This window comes from Onthophagus taurus, chromosome 2, assembly GCF_036711975.1.
Source record: "Onthophagus taurus isolate NC chromosome 2, IU_Otau_3.0, whole genome shotgun sequence".
NCBI classification, from domain to species: domain Eukaryota; kingdom Metazoa; phylum Arthropoda; class Insecta; order Coleoptera; family Scarabaeidae; genus Onthophagus; species Onthophagus taurus.
In genome coordinates this window covers 14947403-14965037 of record NC_091967.1, presented here as the reverse complement: position 1 = coordinate 14965037, position 17635 = coordinate 14947403, and the positions used below count along the sequence as shown (strand labels likewise).

Sequence of the window (17635 nt, the reverse complement as noted above, 5' to 3'; positions counted from 1 at the left end):
AAAATTTCTAGATATATCTATAATTTATAATTAAGAATACATGTTTTTTATTTTTAACATGTAGTATTTAAGCATTAACGTGCCAATAAATTTATTTTTGTTACGAAAAGCGCACATATTCGAGCGACAAATACAGAGCTGGCTCGCGCAAAGCAACACAGTTTATCACAAAACTTTTAAACCCGGCCGAAACGGACAAAAAAATAATCTCGATTTCCATATAATATGGTACAGAGCGGACAACAATGGTACGTTACTCAGGGCGGTATCCTCGTGCTCGATTCAAAGCCTCTTTTTTACTGGAAAATCTAAGCGGTATTCCGGGACGGGGAGGGACGCGACCGCTTCGGCCGCCGATCCGGGCGACTCTCTCTCGGTGCACCTGTGGTTGTAAATATCGAATCGTGAACCCAACAATGGCACAGCGTTGCGAGAGATTGAATTCAGGAATGGCAAAGACGGACACCGGTACATATTACGCTCCAAAGTACAACAAATTACAAAAAGCTGCTCTGGCAGTGTCGTCGCCGCAAGCATGAATCTCACCACGTCATCGTCCTTTGCTAAAACTATGTCGTTCTTCATCCTTGCAACGTAACCTAACCCAACTGTATCACTCTTCTATGTTTATATGTATTTCACAAGAATCTAATAGAGAATGTTTAATAAATATTTCTTTTTGTAACGGAATAAAGAAATATTTTTTAAAAGTTACCATTTGAGAATTTGACAAATGCATCCGAAAATGAGAAAAACGTTTCATCTGGACTGAATGCAGCAAAAGTGATAAAGGAACCTGAAAAGAATTTGGTTTCGGTGTCTGTCTGCAATACTTGACTGGAAGCTATTACGTTTGGTCCATCTTATTCACCTCAAGCCCGAAAGGTGTGCAATCTTATTGTATACAAATGTGAAAACTACACCGTTATTGGACCGGTAACAATAATGTGTCATCTGCCACAAAAGATCTACAGGCACTGTTTGCAATTTATATCCTTTCGGTTGCCAAAAAAAGAGAACCATCTAATTGCTAGATATAGGATTGATATGATGATTTCTGGTCCCTTCTATAGAGCATACGTGAATTGAGTAAGGTTTGATGTAAGAGAAACAAGGCAGAAAAGAAGAATCAATGATCCTTTCACACATATCCGGGAGATATGGGATATTTTCATGGTAACTCGACATTACAATTTTTGGAATTTCGTGTGTCATATTTATTCCGCATGTTTTGTGAGTCATCTAGAAGATCAATCGGTATCTAGTTTCTAAAGGATTTGTACATGGAAATAACAAGAATTTAACCGTGGACAATTAGTTTACACCCGTCAATTTAGTAGATGAATTACTTTAAGATTCTTATAAATTTACAGAAATTGAAACTGCCATAAGGCAACGAAATGCAATGTTCTGTTTTGACCAAAAAAGGCATTTGCCAAAGAAACAGAGAGTATTACTATGTCTAAAATACCTGAGTGTACTGAAATTTTCTAATATTTGAAATTATTCAGAGCTACAATAAGGCAAATGTTGGGGTAAGCATATTCGATCAAATATATTCCAACATAAACTGTGGCAGGAAACAAGAAGATGGCTTTTGTGTATGTTATATGGGATGGTGAATATGGCAATCATTAATTTCTTTGCGATTTATTCTATTAAGACGCTATTTGCTATATGGTAGCTTTAGGTCGTAGACTTGCTGAGCTCAAGATGAGGAACAGAATATTCTCAAATTTTGTCTCAATATTCCGAGAGATGCGACATCTGTAGTTCCTCAAGATAAACGTGCTTTTTTGCCGTACTCTAAAAAAAAAGGATGACGACTTACTGTGGATAGTGCCAACATCCAATCTGGGGTCATCACCTCGGTCATACACCAAGAATGTAATGGCAACTAATATTTACCTTTTCTTTACTGATATTTATACATGCTTGATATTTTCTCCCATATGATACACAATTATGAGTAAAAGCTCCCTCCTTAGAATTCTTATGTATTAGTATTTTAGTAGTCTATTAATAATTTTTATTTTGGCCATATCTCGATTTTTATGACTTATTTAGTAACTCTCTATAATACTCTACTCATCTTTCAATGATTACATTTTCTCCTTCAATACTTCACTCGCTTTACTTTTGATACATTGCAAATTTTTCGTTTTCGTTTTCTGTGTACATTTTCTCAACAAACTTTTTCCACTGTTCAATTTTAACAGTTGCTATCATTCCTTTTGCCTTTTTGTTATCTACATAATAATTTAATTTCACAAGTTCATTATGCCAGATCGTGCACCATGGTTTTTTCTATTTCATTCTCTTTGTTTACTCTACACATTTTCCTTTCTGTGCTCAAAATCAAAATCTTGTAACAAAATTATCTGCATGGTTTTTTCGTTCAAATCTTTCTGTTGTGATTCCATCTCGCAACTTATACCCTATTTTACTTACTTTATTTTTTTCTTTTTTCAGATTTTAGACAGTCACAAAGTATTAAAGTATCTCCTGTTCTTATTCTTGTATCACTTTACCTTTTTTGTGATTATTTTTTATTTTTTATCAACACATATCAATCAATTCTTTAGTTCATACTTTGTACTTCTCTTTTTTAAAGAAATGTATTCTTATTTATTCTGTTTGCATTCCTGTTTGCACGTCTTGCATTCCAACTCTGCCATTAAAGTCTCCTATTACATAGATTCTTCCTCTAGCTGTACCTTAGCTAGATCTTCCTAGACTTGTTTTGACTATATACAATCAAAATGAGAATTTATTATGTTTTCAATTTAATACTTTTAATATTTTACATTACAATTAGTATTAGATGTTATACTTTGACACGTTATTCATTGTTACTTTATTACAACAATAACATTTATGAGAATATAATATATTCTCGTATTTGTCATTAAAAAGTTCTTTAACTGAGGTGATAAAAATGTAAATTGGTTAGTAGATATTTAGGTTAATCCAATTGTTTGAAATATTCTGATGGCGCTTAGGAGATTTATGTGGCAATTGTGGGTTATTAGTACAAGGGCAAAACTTTAATGTGGGCGTCATGACATACAACGTTGATTGAATACAATTTCTATTATGACATCATCTTATAAAACAAGTTAGGACAACACACTAGTAATTTTTAACAATTTATTTGAAGTTATACTTTAGATTATGGAAATTTATAAATTCTCACATATCTTTTTATAGAGCAAGATGTTCGATAGCTTTAACCACAAATTTTTATTTGCACATTGATATATGATAAGCTTGGCTCATATAATGTTGTGCTCCTTTAATAAATAATAGTGATGTAAATATTTGGTATTTATTTAGTTTGTCCAAGATATATGAATAAAAACTAAAAACGAGTTTTCATAAGACATAAAACGCAATGATTTATAGGGGGTTAAATTAGAAAGTCCAATCGGTAATAAAGTTTGAGTTCTTGTGGTTAATTCAAAACGAACCAGTTCTTAAATGCCGTTCTGTAAATTGAGTTTTATAGGCCGAAAATTGAAATCCTACATAAAAACCGACTTGAAGATTTACCACCGCGAGGTGGCGTTTTTATGTTTCTCACCGTGATGTCTCGCCGTATTTCGGTAAATAAGAATTTTTGGTTTTACGATCACCGCGAGAACGAATCGATGTCGGCTTCAAAAACATTTCCAATCAACCGCATAATTTATGTGTGGTATTTAAAGCTTATAACGGTGTATTCAAATATGCACTGTTTGTAAAATCAGGATGCTTCGTTATCGTTGTTGAGTTGCGTTTCGCCTTTTGTAACAAAACCTTGATATATTGTTTTAGAAAGGTCTTATGATTGAAGTTGGAAGTTTCTCTACGATGTATCATATTTATTCATGTTCGTCGAAAGCAAAAGTTGCGACCCGGAATGAGATCCAGTCGTCGATAGGTGATAAAATATTTCGGTCCCGCTTTCCGGATTTACAACCCTCGGTTGATTGGACGGTACTCGCGTTAATGGGGTTAAATTTGGAAAACAATGGGACCGGGAATTTAGTGCGAATCTGTAAATCTTAACGAACGGACGTGTAAACTCCCTTGCTAATCAATTCGACGAAAATCTCGCAGTTGTATGTATATAGATACGGTGATTGCTCCGCTAACTTGTTCTGAATTACTACCATTAAGTTACAAGAAATACCGCTTAAATCTTAAAAAAAAGGTTTGTTACGACCAGTAGCCTAATTGCACCTCCAACTAAGGTACTCCGGCGTTCCATATCTAGAGGTGTAATTGGGACCGTTGATCTGATATTTATTCAATTGACATACGTTCTGCAACTGACATATACGAGATCTTAGCACGCAACATATCGCAAAGTTCGTGTTACCAAACTAATTCCATATTTTTTACCATATTTTTAAATAAAAAGGTCATATATAATTCAATCACGAATAAAAGGGTTAGACATTAGTCAGGGTGTGGTTAAAGAGAAGTTTTGTAGAAATAGCTTTAGTGCGGAGTCAATAAAAGCGGACGGGAAACGGCAGTTAGACGGCGGCGTCGCGATATTTATTTCGAACAAAAAGAGTATTAATTTCGACGAACCGGCCCCGAGTTTGCATAAGGAAACGGTAAAACTTCGCCGAAAAGTTTCGAAAACAATTCGGGCTCGCCGGTACGGGGGTACAGGGATGATACGGGCGGGCGGACCGTCAGGTCATAAACGGGCGATAGCTTAGAATTTAAGTTTTTCGAGAACGATCTCAGTTTGACGAGATGGAAGTGAACGAAAGGAGAGAGATAGGCGAAAAGCAGAAACGGGTTCGATGTTTCCAATGCAATCGTCTTTTCCTAGTTCCTTACTACTCGTTACAATTTCAACAAGATGAAATCTTAATGATTTGATTAGCTTTGTTTTTATCACATCGTATTTTTTTTATACTTTGATCCTGTACGAATATACGGTATTTCTTTTAGACACTTTTTTTTAAAATTATTTAAACTAGTTCTATCCACTTTACAAATGAACTTAACAATTATTTCATTGTTATTTTTACACATTGCTGTTTTTTTAAACTAATTCTCCTCAGAACATTAGATACAATTAACGTATTTCCTTGTTGTTTTAAGTAGACTTTAAGTGGCTAGCTCAGTTCCTTCATTTGTAGCAAGTTCATTAAGGATCCTGTATCTTCTAAAACATAATCATTCCGTTTCTTACACTAAACGTGGTGACACCTTTACAATCGTGACCTTTACCTCAAAATCATCCAAGTTTTTGACGATCGTTTTTGTAGCATTTTAAAACGTGATTACTTCCTTTTTTCTTTTATTCCCAGTAATTTTATTAATGTCTGCTGTGTGATGTAAGTTAACAAAAGTAATACAACCTTATATTTCCTTGGTATACAGGTAACATATGTTATAGCTCTTGGAAAATCAAATTTGTAACGACATTTTTATCTGATTATCAATTCTGTGAAAGATTTCGGTATTTATCATTTATTCTCTCTAAGCGTTGTGACTAATGAAATTTGGTGTTTCCTCAGCAGTGTCACAATCATTAACACAATTAACATAGTGAAGAAGCTGTTCATAACTCTTAGCGAATATGTTAATGGCCTGACAAACGGTGTTCATTTCCATGCCAACAATGTCACTATTTCTGCAATACCATCGGACATTGATAATGCTCTTAAATACCTTGTATTTGTATCGTTAGATTATTTCTAAAATGCTCTTACTGGCACCATCTCACAGCTGGATCTCATATGTCCATACAAGCTTGAGATTTATTTGTACAAAAGTTTTTTGTTGTATATTGACGGTATGAGATATCGTACAAATAACTATATATAACAACCCCACACAAATCTTTTTGCTGTATCGGCCTGTGGTACTTTCATATTATCTATGATGATAGAAATATGTTGGTCCCTTTTGTTTGTAAAATTAATATGGACAGATTTGGATTCATTTAACTTAATTTTTCATTGCTTGGTTCCGCTACTAATTATGTTAACTGATGTTTGTAGATTTATTGCCGTTTCTTCGTAATCTTTGCCGACAGCTATTCTTTGCCTACCTAGCATACTGTCTTGTGGTATCTTTGCGTTAATTGCTTTAAGTTCAGAATAAGAATCCTGATAGTAAGACAGGTAAGAACTTGCTTAATTTGTGGTGAAGTCCCACACTCTATCAAAACCCTGAGGTACATCTAGGAATACAGTGGAACAAACTTTTCTTTCCTCCAGCGACTTTTCAGTTATATCTGTGATCCTGTGGATCTGATCGATATCAAATCGTTCAAATAGTTGAGTTTCATGAACTACATGGTATCTGGGTCAAGAGATAATATTGAAGACCACAATTGAACACAATGACAAACGATTGTCAAGTTATTTCCATACTGTTCATTAAAGCACAATGTTTCTGAAGCTCAGCTCCAAAATCCCAACGTTGCTTTTGAGAATCTACATGTTTGATTGTAAAGTGTCTTGAAACAATTAGAAGTACTTTTTCTTCAAGTGCGTTGACATATCTTTGTAATACCACCACTAAGAGTCGAAATCACATATCTTAAAGCTCCTATCCGTGATAAGAAGTATCTTATAACACTCTAATTCAAAATCGATTAAATTTGTATCTCTTTATATTAATTGGTTCGAGATGATCTGGTTTCTGACTTATATGCGTATTTCATTCTTTTTCATTCTTACGGAAGTGAGTGATGCAAAGCATCAATAAAAGCATAAATATTGTTCCAATTTCAAAGATTTGTCTGGATTTTGTTTCTGACCTCTAAGTGGTATGAATGATGCAAATGACCTTTTCGTAGAATTAAAATGTAAGCTAACTCTTATTTTGTTGTGTGTAACCACTTCAATAGTAAAAGTTGTCTATAAGACGAGTTACATTATTTTGGCTAATAGTATAGTTTTGATATTTGTTACGTTGACTTCAAGTTTGTTTACAAGAATTGATTGGTTAAAGTTGATTTTCAGGTTTTAAAAGAATTTCCATCTTATCGAAAAATATTTGTATAAATTCTGTGTTGCTCCAGATGTAAAAATGGATTGGGGCTAGAGCTAACTACTCCTTCTGTTTAGAATAATAATAATACTTTATTACTCCATTTTACAAAAAAAGCGTAGAGTGCGTCAATTTAACAATAATTACATTGTAATATAATACGAATTGAATTCAAACATTAATTTGGAAAAACATGCCAATGGTATACATCAGATTTTCCGTGACAATAGCTCTCAGTCTTCTCCGGAATTTTGGAACTGGCAGGATCCTTGTACCCTCCGAAATGTGATTGTAGATCTTGATACTCTGGTACAGAGCCTTAGAAATCTTAGTAAGGTGCGTTTTTGGTAGCACCAAATAGCAGTTCACCTTCCCGCGTGTGTGTCGAGGATGTGATATTTCATATTTTTTGAAAAATTCAAAGTAATTCTTCCTAACTAATACAGCACATTCCAGAATATAAATTCCATACAAGGTGGGTATTTTATAGTCTTTAAAGTAACTTTTACAGCTATCAGTATGTTTAGACCAAAGATTGCTCTTACACGCCTCTTCTGTAGAAGAATAATAAGGTGTTAACTCTTCATATGTTAATGTTGATACTCCCATTACATTTTTGAAGTGGTGTTTTCTACAAATCAGTAACATAATATATACTACTAATACTTAGTTTTGTTCAAAGCAGATATTCAATCATATGTAGATTAATGTAATTATTGAGTATATTACTATTATTGATCAAGTGCAGAGTGAAAGTATAAATTGAAGATTCACTTTAAAATATTACTTGATTAAAGTTATGTAAGTTAACTAATGAACTGTTAACGTGTTCCAGTAACCTAAGAGACATAATAGACTCTGGCAGGTTCATATGTCCAAACATACAAATATCAAATAATCACTCGTGACCTACACTCGACATAGGGTGGCCGTTGGGCCCCCCAATCGACAAGAGGGGATCGCGGGGGGACGACCGGTTGAAAGGTGATGTCAGTGGTAGCAGCAGCAGCAGCAGCAGAGGGACGGAAGCAGTCTAGAGCGACGTTATGTCTAATCGATGCAGTGCTGGCTGGCGGCGCTGCGCGCTTGGTCTTACCCGACCGGCTATTACGCACCTTAATGTGCTTTCTGTAGCTGTCTGGTAGCTCGCGGTCTCGCCCGCTCGATTTGTTTCACACTCTCTGCCAGATATACCTACCTCCGCGCACCCTTCGCATCCCTCAACGGGCTACCCCCTCTCAACTTCACCGACAATCCTCGTGAACAGAAGAAACTGCTGTGATAATGCAAAAAAAGATTTTTGATTTCAAGTCACTAGTAACTATGGATTGGTAAACTAAGAATTGATTAACTCCAAGTATAGAGCTTTTATATTAAAAGTTTTTATGATTTCGATTAAATTGATAGTAACACTTTTGTGTAACAAAATAAAATATTTGATCAACGCTTCATCATCTCCTTACTTATTATTTTATCAACAAATAACTTTATTAACAAACTTTTTTAAAATCTTTCATTCTGAACATTTTGTTACATGTAGCGCCATCCATTGTCGAACTACGCTATTTCTAAAGGACGCGCCGTTTTAGATACGACCCACTCCCAATGGCGTCGCATTGGGGAAGAAGGAAAAAGAGTGATCTACGCCGCTAATCAACTAAATATCGTTATAAATTTTAATACGGAACAAGCTATTAAATTTCGTTTCGATATTGTTCTCCTTGGCACGAAAACATTAAACGATCCTTTCGAACAATGACGCCGCGATGGATAAATATCAGGTTCGTTTGATTGAAAGCCGTCCTATTGTCCCATAGTCATTATTGTTTAACGAGTCGTATCGTAGAGGCAAAGAAGTCCGCAAGGTCTTTACCCTTACTCATTGGGTTGGTTTCTGATGTCAAAATATCTAAAAAGTAATCTAAATAAATATTTGGGACTACGTGGCACAAAAGTACGCCCCCGAAAATAAAATTTATTTTATTCTGGTTTATTGACTTACATTAGCATATAAAGTATCGCTTCGGAAGGTTGTGAACATTGTAACGTTACTATAACAATAAAATCTAATTGGCACCCTATTTCACGCCGACATGCTAAGTCGACCTTTCCTCTTCCCTGCTTGTACGAAACCTGCAGAGGCGTATTTAGGATGCAAAGATGATCGTAAATAATACTTGGTTGCTTTATTATCTAGTAGTTTGAATAAACCCCCAAGATTTCTAAAATCTTAAAATGTCAACGAATTATATTTCAATGAGTTAAAATCAATTGTAACGATTCGATTTCGGTTTCGCACAATAAGTAATTTCGTATAACGTTAAGCCAATAACATTTCTTAAAGGCACGACAGCCGACATAATAATCTAATCCACACCGAATTCGTTATGGAAAATTGCACGACTCGTATAGATTGTATCTAATATAGATTATTCTAAAGCAGCCGCCTTAGAATAATTGCACGCGCGTACACGCTCGACGATCTCTCCGGGGGACACTTAACATAAACCTCTAAATACGGCACCGCGATTGCCCATGTGGCTACATCTATTCATAAAGATAAATTAAACAACGTGAGAAAGGCTAGACGATAAATAAAACAAAACGTCCGCCGACTCGGATTGGAAGAGAGGACAGCGTAATTCACATTGCGATTGCGGCTGTAATAGAAACGCAAACTTGATGAACTCGGACCGTGATGTATGACTAACTATGTAAGTGTAGTGTTGCTAGTGTACAAGAAACCTTTCCTCTTAGGCCTTTGTTGCGATGGCAACTTTACTGTTCGTTCGAAGAATAAATAAGTTGAAACGTTGAATGTTAGATTTAGATGTAGCGTTCAACAGACACGAAATCTATTCACTTCAATAACTTCAAAAGTACTGTAACTTTCTAACTTACTTCACTATTAATGTGCTAAGTCATATTTTTATAAAAATTTACATCTTAAGTTTTTAATAAACGTTTATTTTTCAAGTGGCCATAAATCAATTTACGTCTGTTCTGCGAGAAAACAGACGAGCGAATAACTGATAGCAGACACGTTTAATTCTTCTAATCCTAACAGGACGTCGCGGTGATGTTTTTGTCGCCGGATGGTACGTCGCAAGGGATCCCAAGGCATTGTCGCTGTCCACTGGGATGATGGATCCATTACTTTGGGCCGTCAACTGACCGCTAATTATCGTGAAGTTGGCCGAGGTAATTGAAGATGATTGAACGGCTGGAGGCAGCTTACCGGCCACCGCTTCTCTTGCGGTTCCCGCGCCCTAACGGGAACTTTTCATCGGGAAATACGCCACCGACGCAAGCAAAACCAACCTGTAATTTGTCTTCGGAAATGAATTAATTGATGGATCCGTGTACGACCTCCTCGCGGTTGCCATCAATTTTAATTGGGCGGACGCCCGTGCACTACACCAGTTTTCTTTTATTGGGAATTCAGGTGTACGTGTGTTTGCTGTCGGGTGACAATTGGTGCATAATGGATGACTTTTTGAAAACACCCACTTTGTTTCTTTCATATCCGTTCCAATTTAAATGAAAATCAAATCAACAGTTTTAATATTTTCATTTAACATTGATTAGTTTCTAATCTTGAATAGATCAAATTTAGTGTTTCATTGTGAAAGACATCGAAAAGACGCTTCTTTGTTCAGTCCTCGTATCGTAGGCGAAGTTAGCGTCGTGGAACGTCGATGGTGCGAGGTGCGCCCTTCTCGATCGATGTGAAAAGTCGTTATTCGGACAACAGCCCCGGTGTCTGTCCCGGCTCATCCCGTCAACAGCGTCCCGTTCACGACAAATCTCAATCCCTGCGCTGCATACTGCAATGTGCCATACTATCTGAACTCGTTGGATCAACTAGAAAGCTTCGACGCCAACTACAGTCGCATTAATATATTAGATGCACTTTGAAACTTTCGGAAATATTTAGGAGGAGGGTCTATTCGTGGTTCGTGCGGTGTTCGAGATATTTAATGAGGCGCATGGCACGAATATTTACTAAATTACGAGACAAAGATTTTCTTCCCAATAGGTCTACATAGCTTAGGTTATATTTGTTTGAGCAAACTTCCGCGGTGGTATTAGCATAAAATGTCAATCGCGTCCGCGATCCGGTCGGAACTTGACGCCCACCGAGTAATGGTTCAGTCTGAACTTGTTATGACGCGCGCCGTGCTTGGAATAACTCGACCAACTTCCAACTAAAGTCGTTACTTCGGGATTATCTTGTATGTCACTTGGGCAAAAGCGGACGAATGTATGTTTATTTGTGCAAATACGCGACCTGGTCGACCCATGAAGACACGGCGGGCGTCGCGACGCGTGTCCCTTCCCTGTCATTCGAACGGGATTTACGTGAGGCATTTATGGCTTTCGGAAAAATTAGTTATTCCAGTTGCGCGATCTCGCCGTCACAAACTGGAAGAAGTTTGTGTATTGAAACGACTTACTACGGAACTGGCTAAAATAAAGTTTCGTTCAATAAGAAGAAGCTAAAAATTCAAATGTATTTACTATGGAAATTTGTAAAAAAAAATTAGTCGAATAAATTATAGTAAAAAAAATGTATTAGTCACTTTAATCTGCAAATACAAACTATGGTTGGTGCAATATTTTCCGTAAAACGTAGTAAGAGACACGTCGTGCGAGTACTTGGAGGACATATGTGCTATGCCCGTCAGTCGTTAGTTTTGATAACGCGACTACACGCCAGAAATTTATGTAATCACGTGAAGAAATTTATCGAACAATGGCCACCGCAAAGAATGCCAACGGCAAAACTTAATGTGCACTTTAAGTACGTCATATGTCAGGCCGACGACGTTCGTCTTCTGCCTGGGTCATACTTGTCCTGTGGTCCTGGTGTAAGCTACGGCATTCGCGCACGCAACTCTCCGAACTGAACTTTTGACGTAGAGGCACAATTAAGTCAAATTTATTTCGGCTGCATACTAACATCGCACAAAATAATAACTTCAAACTTAATTTTAAAATAACTAATTTTTCTTTTTTATTTCCTATAGAAATGATTGAAGAATTTGATGATGATACGCATTATTGCATAAAATGTAGCACCATGATAATAGGATTAGATAATTATGTTACGCATCGAAAATCAAATTGTGGGAAAACCATTCATCACGATGAAGATATCCCTAAATCGCCACTTCCCAGTCAATTACTTACACCGGAAGATTCATTTGGATTGAAAGCAGACGATTTCTTTTCCTCGTTAGAACTTCAAAGTAGCTCCAAGAAACTGCCTTCCTCAACAACCGGAAAATCTCTAAGTGGTGTTCTTACGAGAAGTAAAACATCATCTGTAATGCACTCCACACCGAAAGATTCTGATATACAACATTCAAAAAGTGGTAAAAACGCCTGGATTGGAGGTCATCAACTTAAAGAAATTAGCGGAGACGACAACCACAGTAAATTGATTAGAGCCGTCGATAATTTGAGCAGAAACACATCTTTGAAAAAAGACATTATAACACCATACGAAATTACAGACGACGAATCTGATGATTATTATTATGACGATGACTCAGAATCAGATGTAGATGATCTTTTAGACACTCGACATCATCCCGGAGGAAAATGGAAGCCGTCTTCTTCTCCAGTAGAATGGCAAAACCGATCTTGGTCCAGCCCTCCAGCCAACTTCACCGGAGGAAAATGGAAACCGGGTTCCAAACGAAGTTCTTCCCCACCACCTACTCATACCAAAGGAAAATGGAAGCCCACGTCTCCAAATCCGGTTCTAAAAGACGCTGAAACACCGCGAGCGAGTTATACAGGAGGAAAATGGAAAAGTAAACTAGAAAGCAGGGAGCAAGAGTGGGATATTGTAGAATTTAACGTTCCCCCACCTAAAGGAAAATTGAAACCTAGTTCTGATGATTCAAAGAACAGCGTTAGCGAACCTGTGGAAAAAAAGATCAAACTTTATGATGATAAGAAGAATATTGAAAAAGATAAGACTAAAATTGTAGAAATTGCACCTCCACCTACACATACTAAAGGCAAATGGAAGCCAACCAAAACAATTGGTAAGTATATTTTTTTGGTATATTAATTTTTTAAGTTCCTAATTTTACTAGGAGATAAAGATAAGATAAAAAACTCATTTTTGAGAAAATCAAGTGGTCGAGTACAATATTGGTGTGGATCATGCAATAGACGTCTCGCATCGAAAATAGTTTACGAACGCCATCTGAAATCTGAATTGCATCTGAAAAGGAGCCAGCAAGAGTTCGACGACTTGTCCCATTTGAATACAACGGCAAAGGAGCTGAGACCTACCGAACAAGAACGTGATCTACGGAAGGACCATTGGTCGCATACCGGCGAACTCGGCGACAATAGAGACGGGACAAAAATCGCAAAGAGAACGCGACGAAGGACGTTTCTGAAATGCGGGGTATGTCGGTCGCGGGTACACACCCAGATGATGGGAAAACACTTAATCTCTCATTATCATTGTCGCAAGGGCGATATTACGTTGCCGGCGGCTCGCGAAATGGTGCTCGAAAACATCCACAGTATTGTGTTGCAGTCTCCTTACCAGTGTGCGACCTGCAGCTTTTATTGTAACACACAGGTCGACTTCTTGAGGCACTGGTGCTCGCTGGAGCACGAGGCCTCCGCCTGTAAATTTCCCGGTACGTTCAGCTGTGCCTTCTGCAAATTCCAGACGCCCGACAACAAGCGTATGCTCGAGCACTTGCTGTCCGCCGAACACAAAGAAGTTATCTCCGTTATCAACCGATCTGTTCCCATAGTTATCAAGAAGCTTAACTACGTCGCATGCCAGACGTGCGACGTGAAATTCCTTCTAAATATCCAGCTAAGGAAGCATTGCGAGAGGGAGAAGCATCCGTACGCGAACACAGCCTCGGACGCCTACCAGAACAGAAACAATTGCGATAAATGCGACCATGTTTTCAAATCGAAGGTTGCTCTACAACGACACAAGAAGAGAGTTCACCAAGATAGTTTCAATTTTTGCTCCGTATGCAGTCTAACATTTTCAAATATCTTTGATGCTAAACGACACAGAAGTTCAACTCAACATAGAATTGCCCTACAATCAAGTAAACGAAATTCATCCACAGGAAAAGATCCAAAGAAAAAATGTATTTATTGCGAAGACATATTAGATAATATTATTGAATTAAGAAATCATTTATCGGAAAAACATCCTGAACATAATTACAGGTAAATTGTTCAAAACATCTAGTAGCATTCTTTAAACACAAATTGTTTTAATTGATTTTTTTTTTCAGCTGTTCTATGTGTGGAAAATCATTCGTTATTGCTCAGGATTTAACCGTGCATCTAAGGAACAAATCCTGTTCGTATTCATATCAAGATAAAAACACTAAAACATGCAACGTTTGCTTATTTAGCACAACCAGCGAATCAGAATTAATTTTCCACAAAGTTCTCCACACCAAGCCCATAATCGTGGAAGATACAAAAAAAGGAAGTGTTGAAAAATACAAGTGCCCCCTCTGTGAAAAAATTTCCTCCAAGGGGTCATTACGTTGTCATATTCGTCTTCATACAAAGGAACGCCCTTTCACCTGTAAAACGTGTCTTGTTTCTTTCGTCAGAAAAAGCAATTGGCTTCACCATACCAAGAAATGCGGAATTGAAAAAGACACGGTCACCAAATTAAGAAAAAAGAAAGACGATTCGACAATATTTCTTTGTTCGACGTGCGGGATGAGTTTTAAAAGAAGGTAAGTTTTAAATCAATATTATTATAACGCTCTTTTAAATTGTTGTTTATGGTGAGGTATTGGTCTGAGAGGTGTTGAATTTAACGTCCCTATAATTTTTTGTTAGCGGCAATATTTGCTATGTGGGTCAAGTTTACGAGGCATTTCTTTTCAACCTTTAACAATAAATTAAGAATGTGATTCATTTCTGTTGAGAATATTGCTTTAAAATATACAATGTTATCTTTTCGACTGGAAGTGTTTAAAGCAGGATTTAAACCTGAATGAAGATTATAATCTAATATGATGGTTTTGTAAAGAGTAATCCTAGAGAGAAGTAATCTTATAGTGAAGTAGGCACGAAACGTTACCGTTGTTTACAGACGTGGCGAGTTAAGTAGTGCTAATATCTTGTAAGGGGACACGGTCGCATTAATCCCGGCCATCAATCTTCGACCCTTTGTCTTACTGTTAACAGCACCACCTGCGCGGGCCATTCCGCACGCATTAGCGACCGCTAGAATACGGTCGCGCGACGCGACCATGATTTGCAGCCACAGTTTATAAACAATTCTTGGGCCGTTCCGAGGCTCTCCATCCTTTGTCACTAATGTGCCGACGAGAGAGACCACCGAACGCACTAGCTCCGCCGGCCAAAGTGAGAACGCAACGTACTACGTCCTCGCCTAAACAGACATTTGCCTAACGTATTATCTCGTAATTCCTGCAGTTGTGTTTAAGTAGCAACGTTGGTCGCCATCCCTTTGATATATGGTCGCCCTTCGGCGTTAGTGGTAACTACCGGCGATAATTGTTCCTACGTTTGATTGTGTTACACACATATCTCATATACCTCTCTTAAAATTTCCGAAATATATAATAAATATTCACAAAAAAAACATTAAATATATTTAATAAAATTTTACATTAATAAAAATTTTGTATGCAAGGTTTGATGCAATCATAAATTTCGTGGTAAATTTCTATCGATTAAAGCCGATCCCCACTTTGCGTTGTTTTGTCGAATCGAAGCGAAGGTACGACTAATTATATTGTCTATTCCGTTCGTCTAGAGACAGGAGTAAATCAAAATTTTATTTTTTCTTGGTCAACAACAATTTACGAGAGAACCTTATACAGATTCTTGTGTCGTCATGCAAAAATTTTCTGATTAATACGACTTACACAGTAGGATAGATGTTCACTCTGGGAGGGTTATCACCAGCATTTGTGGTATTTCCATAACGTAAAGTAATGAATTTATTATGTCACTGTTATCTCCGTAGGTACAACCACTTGACTAATTGTGCTATTTCATAGGTTGACCTTTATATTCCAGAACCAGACAACGTTTTTTTTAGGTTTTGCATTGAAATTTTAAAACTTAAAAATACTTATTAATGCTAAGCAGAAATGTAACAAAATTTTTCCAAAATAATTTTTTTTAGTATTCAAATCTGTCTTAAAATAATTTTCTGCTATAGTTTAACTGGGCCTTTGCATTTCTCTTCCAGCTGTTTGATTTAGATAAGTTTGCCGTCACATTATTAGGTTGTATAGCGATGCTACGGGAATGTTATCGAGAATAGGAGAATGAAAATAGGTAACGGTCTACCAGGATTATCAAAACCTAAAGCTATATTCAAAACATATCATTGAGTGTGATGTAGTCGTCTAATGCCTAATCTAAAGTCGAATTGAAAAATTGAAAAACACTTGAACAACACCCTTCCCATGCCTCATCGTATAATTGAAGTAGCTACATGGTCACTGAAATGAACTATGTGCATTTCAAGTCAACAATCAAAATTGCAATAAGAAGCAGTATCATTCTGGTACAAAAACAGACTGTGAAAGTGAACCGACTCGGATGAAGATATATCAAATGAGTTCTTTATTTCATTGTAACGAGACTGGACAAGAGATGATGTTGGAAAAGTCAAGGGTATCTTGGGAAGGATGAAATGAAGTGGAAGAAAATTTGATCAAACTCACGTATTCGTACAAGAATGCGCGAAAAATGTTATGAATCGATTATTGGCAGCTGTTGCTCGAGAGTTGAATATTAGAAGACATGGTGCTGTGGATCAATATTGGAAGAATTGTCTTGTCTATAAAAATAAAACCTATAATGAGCAGAATCCTCCTAAGCGATTTATATCGACAACTACAAGAAGTCAAACTATATCTGATGAAAGGTGACAAGTTAGAGTATATTCGTGAAACATGTTCCTTCAAGTAGTATATGACTAATAAGCCTTGGTAGATGCATGGGATGAGTTATATCGCGATGCAAGATTCAAATTGCATGTTAATTAGCAGTTAAAACAACAGTAAGTTCATTATCATATCAAAAAGATTATTCGGCGTCATGTAACGTATCAAGAAATTCAAAAAGTTGCTTTTTACGATCGCATTTACATCTTGAATATTGTTGCCATTCATGCTCATAAACCAAATAATCAAGACTTTAAAATGATCAAAAGATTTTTCATAAAACATACAGGAATAGATTACCACGAAAAAAATAATCCGTGAGTGAATAAGAGATTTCGCAAAAATATTGCTTCTTTTACAAAAGATAATCCTACAGGGTCAAATACCAACATCCCAAAGATTACAGGAAGGTGTTCCGAATATCCAAGGAGCCGCAATCATAAGACGAAATATTTTTGCAAATATTACCAGAAATTATTGTACCTGGAGCATATTGTGATTTACAACCATTATTTCTTTCATCTTACTATGTAGAATATAATGAGATTCTTTTATAATAAAATTTATTTTTTTGAAATAAAATTGACATAGTAGTAGAAATATGTAACGTGAGGATAAATATGTTAACATACAGCAAGAAAAATGCCTGACATAACATTTGCTAATTGATTTTATAT

At 36.6% G+C, this 17635-nt stretch overlaps 1 protein-coding gene across 1 annotated transcript in view; it reads left to right on the top strand.

The window, feature by feature from the left end:
• The window catches only part of LOC111427031 (zinc finger protein 585A), a 45472-nt gene that overhangs the window by 9022 nt on the left and 18815 nt on the right, over nucleotides 1-17635 (top strand). Inside the window, exons 2-4 of the mRNA XM_023061978.2 lie at nucleotides 12039-13067; nucleotides 13119-14235; nucleotides 14304-14762. Of these exons, the coding sequence (XP_022917746.2) occupies nucleotides 12041-13067; nucleotides 13119-14235; nucleotides 14304-14762 (2603 nt within the window). The 5' untranslated portion in view covers nucleotides 12039-12040. The remainder of the gene's footprint in view (nucleotides 1-12038; nucleotides 13068-13118; nucleotides 14236-14303; nucleotides 14763-17635) is intronic.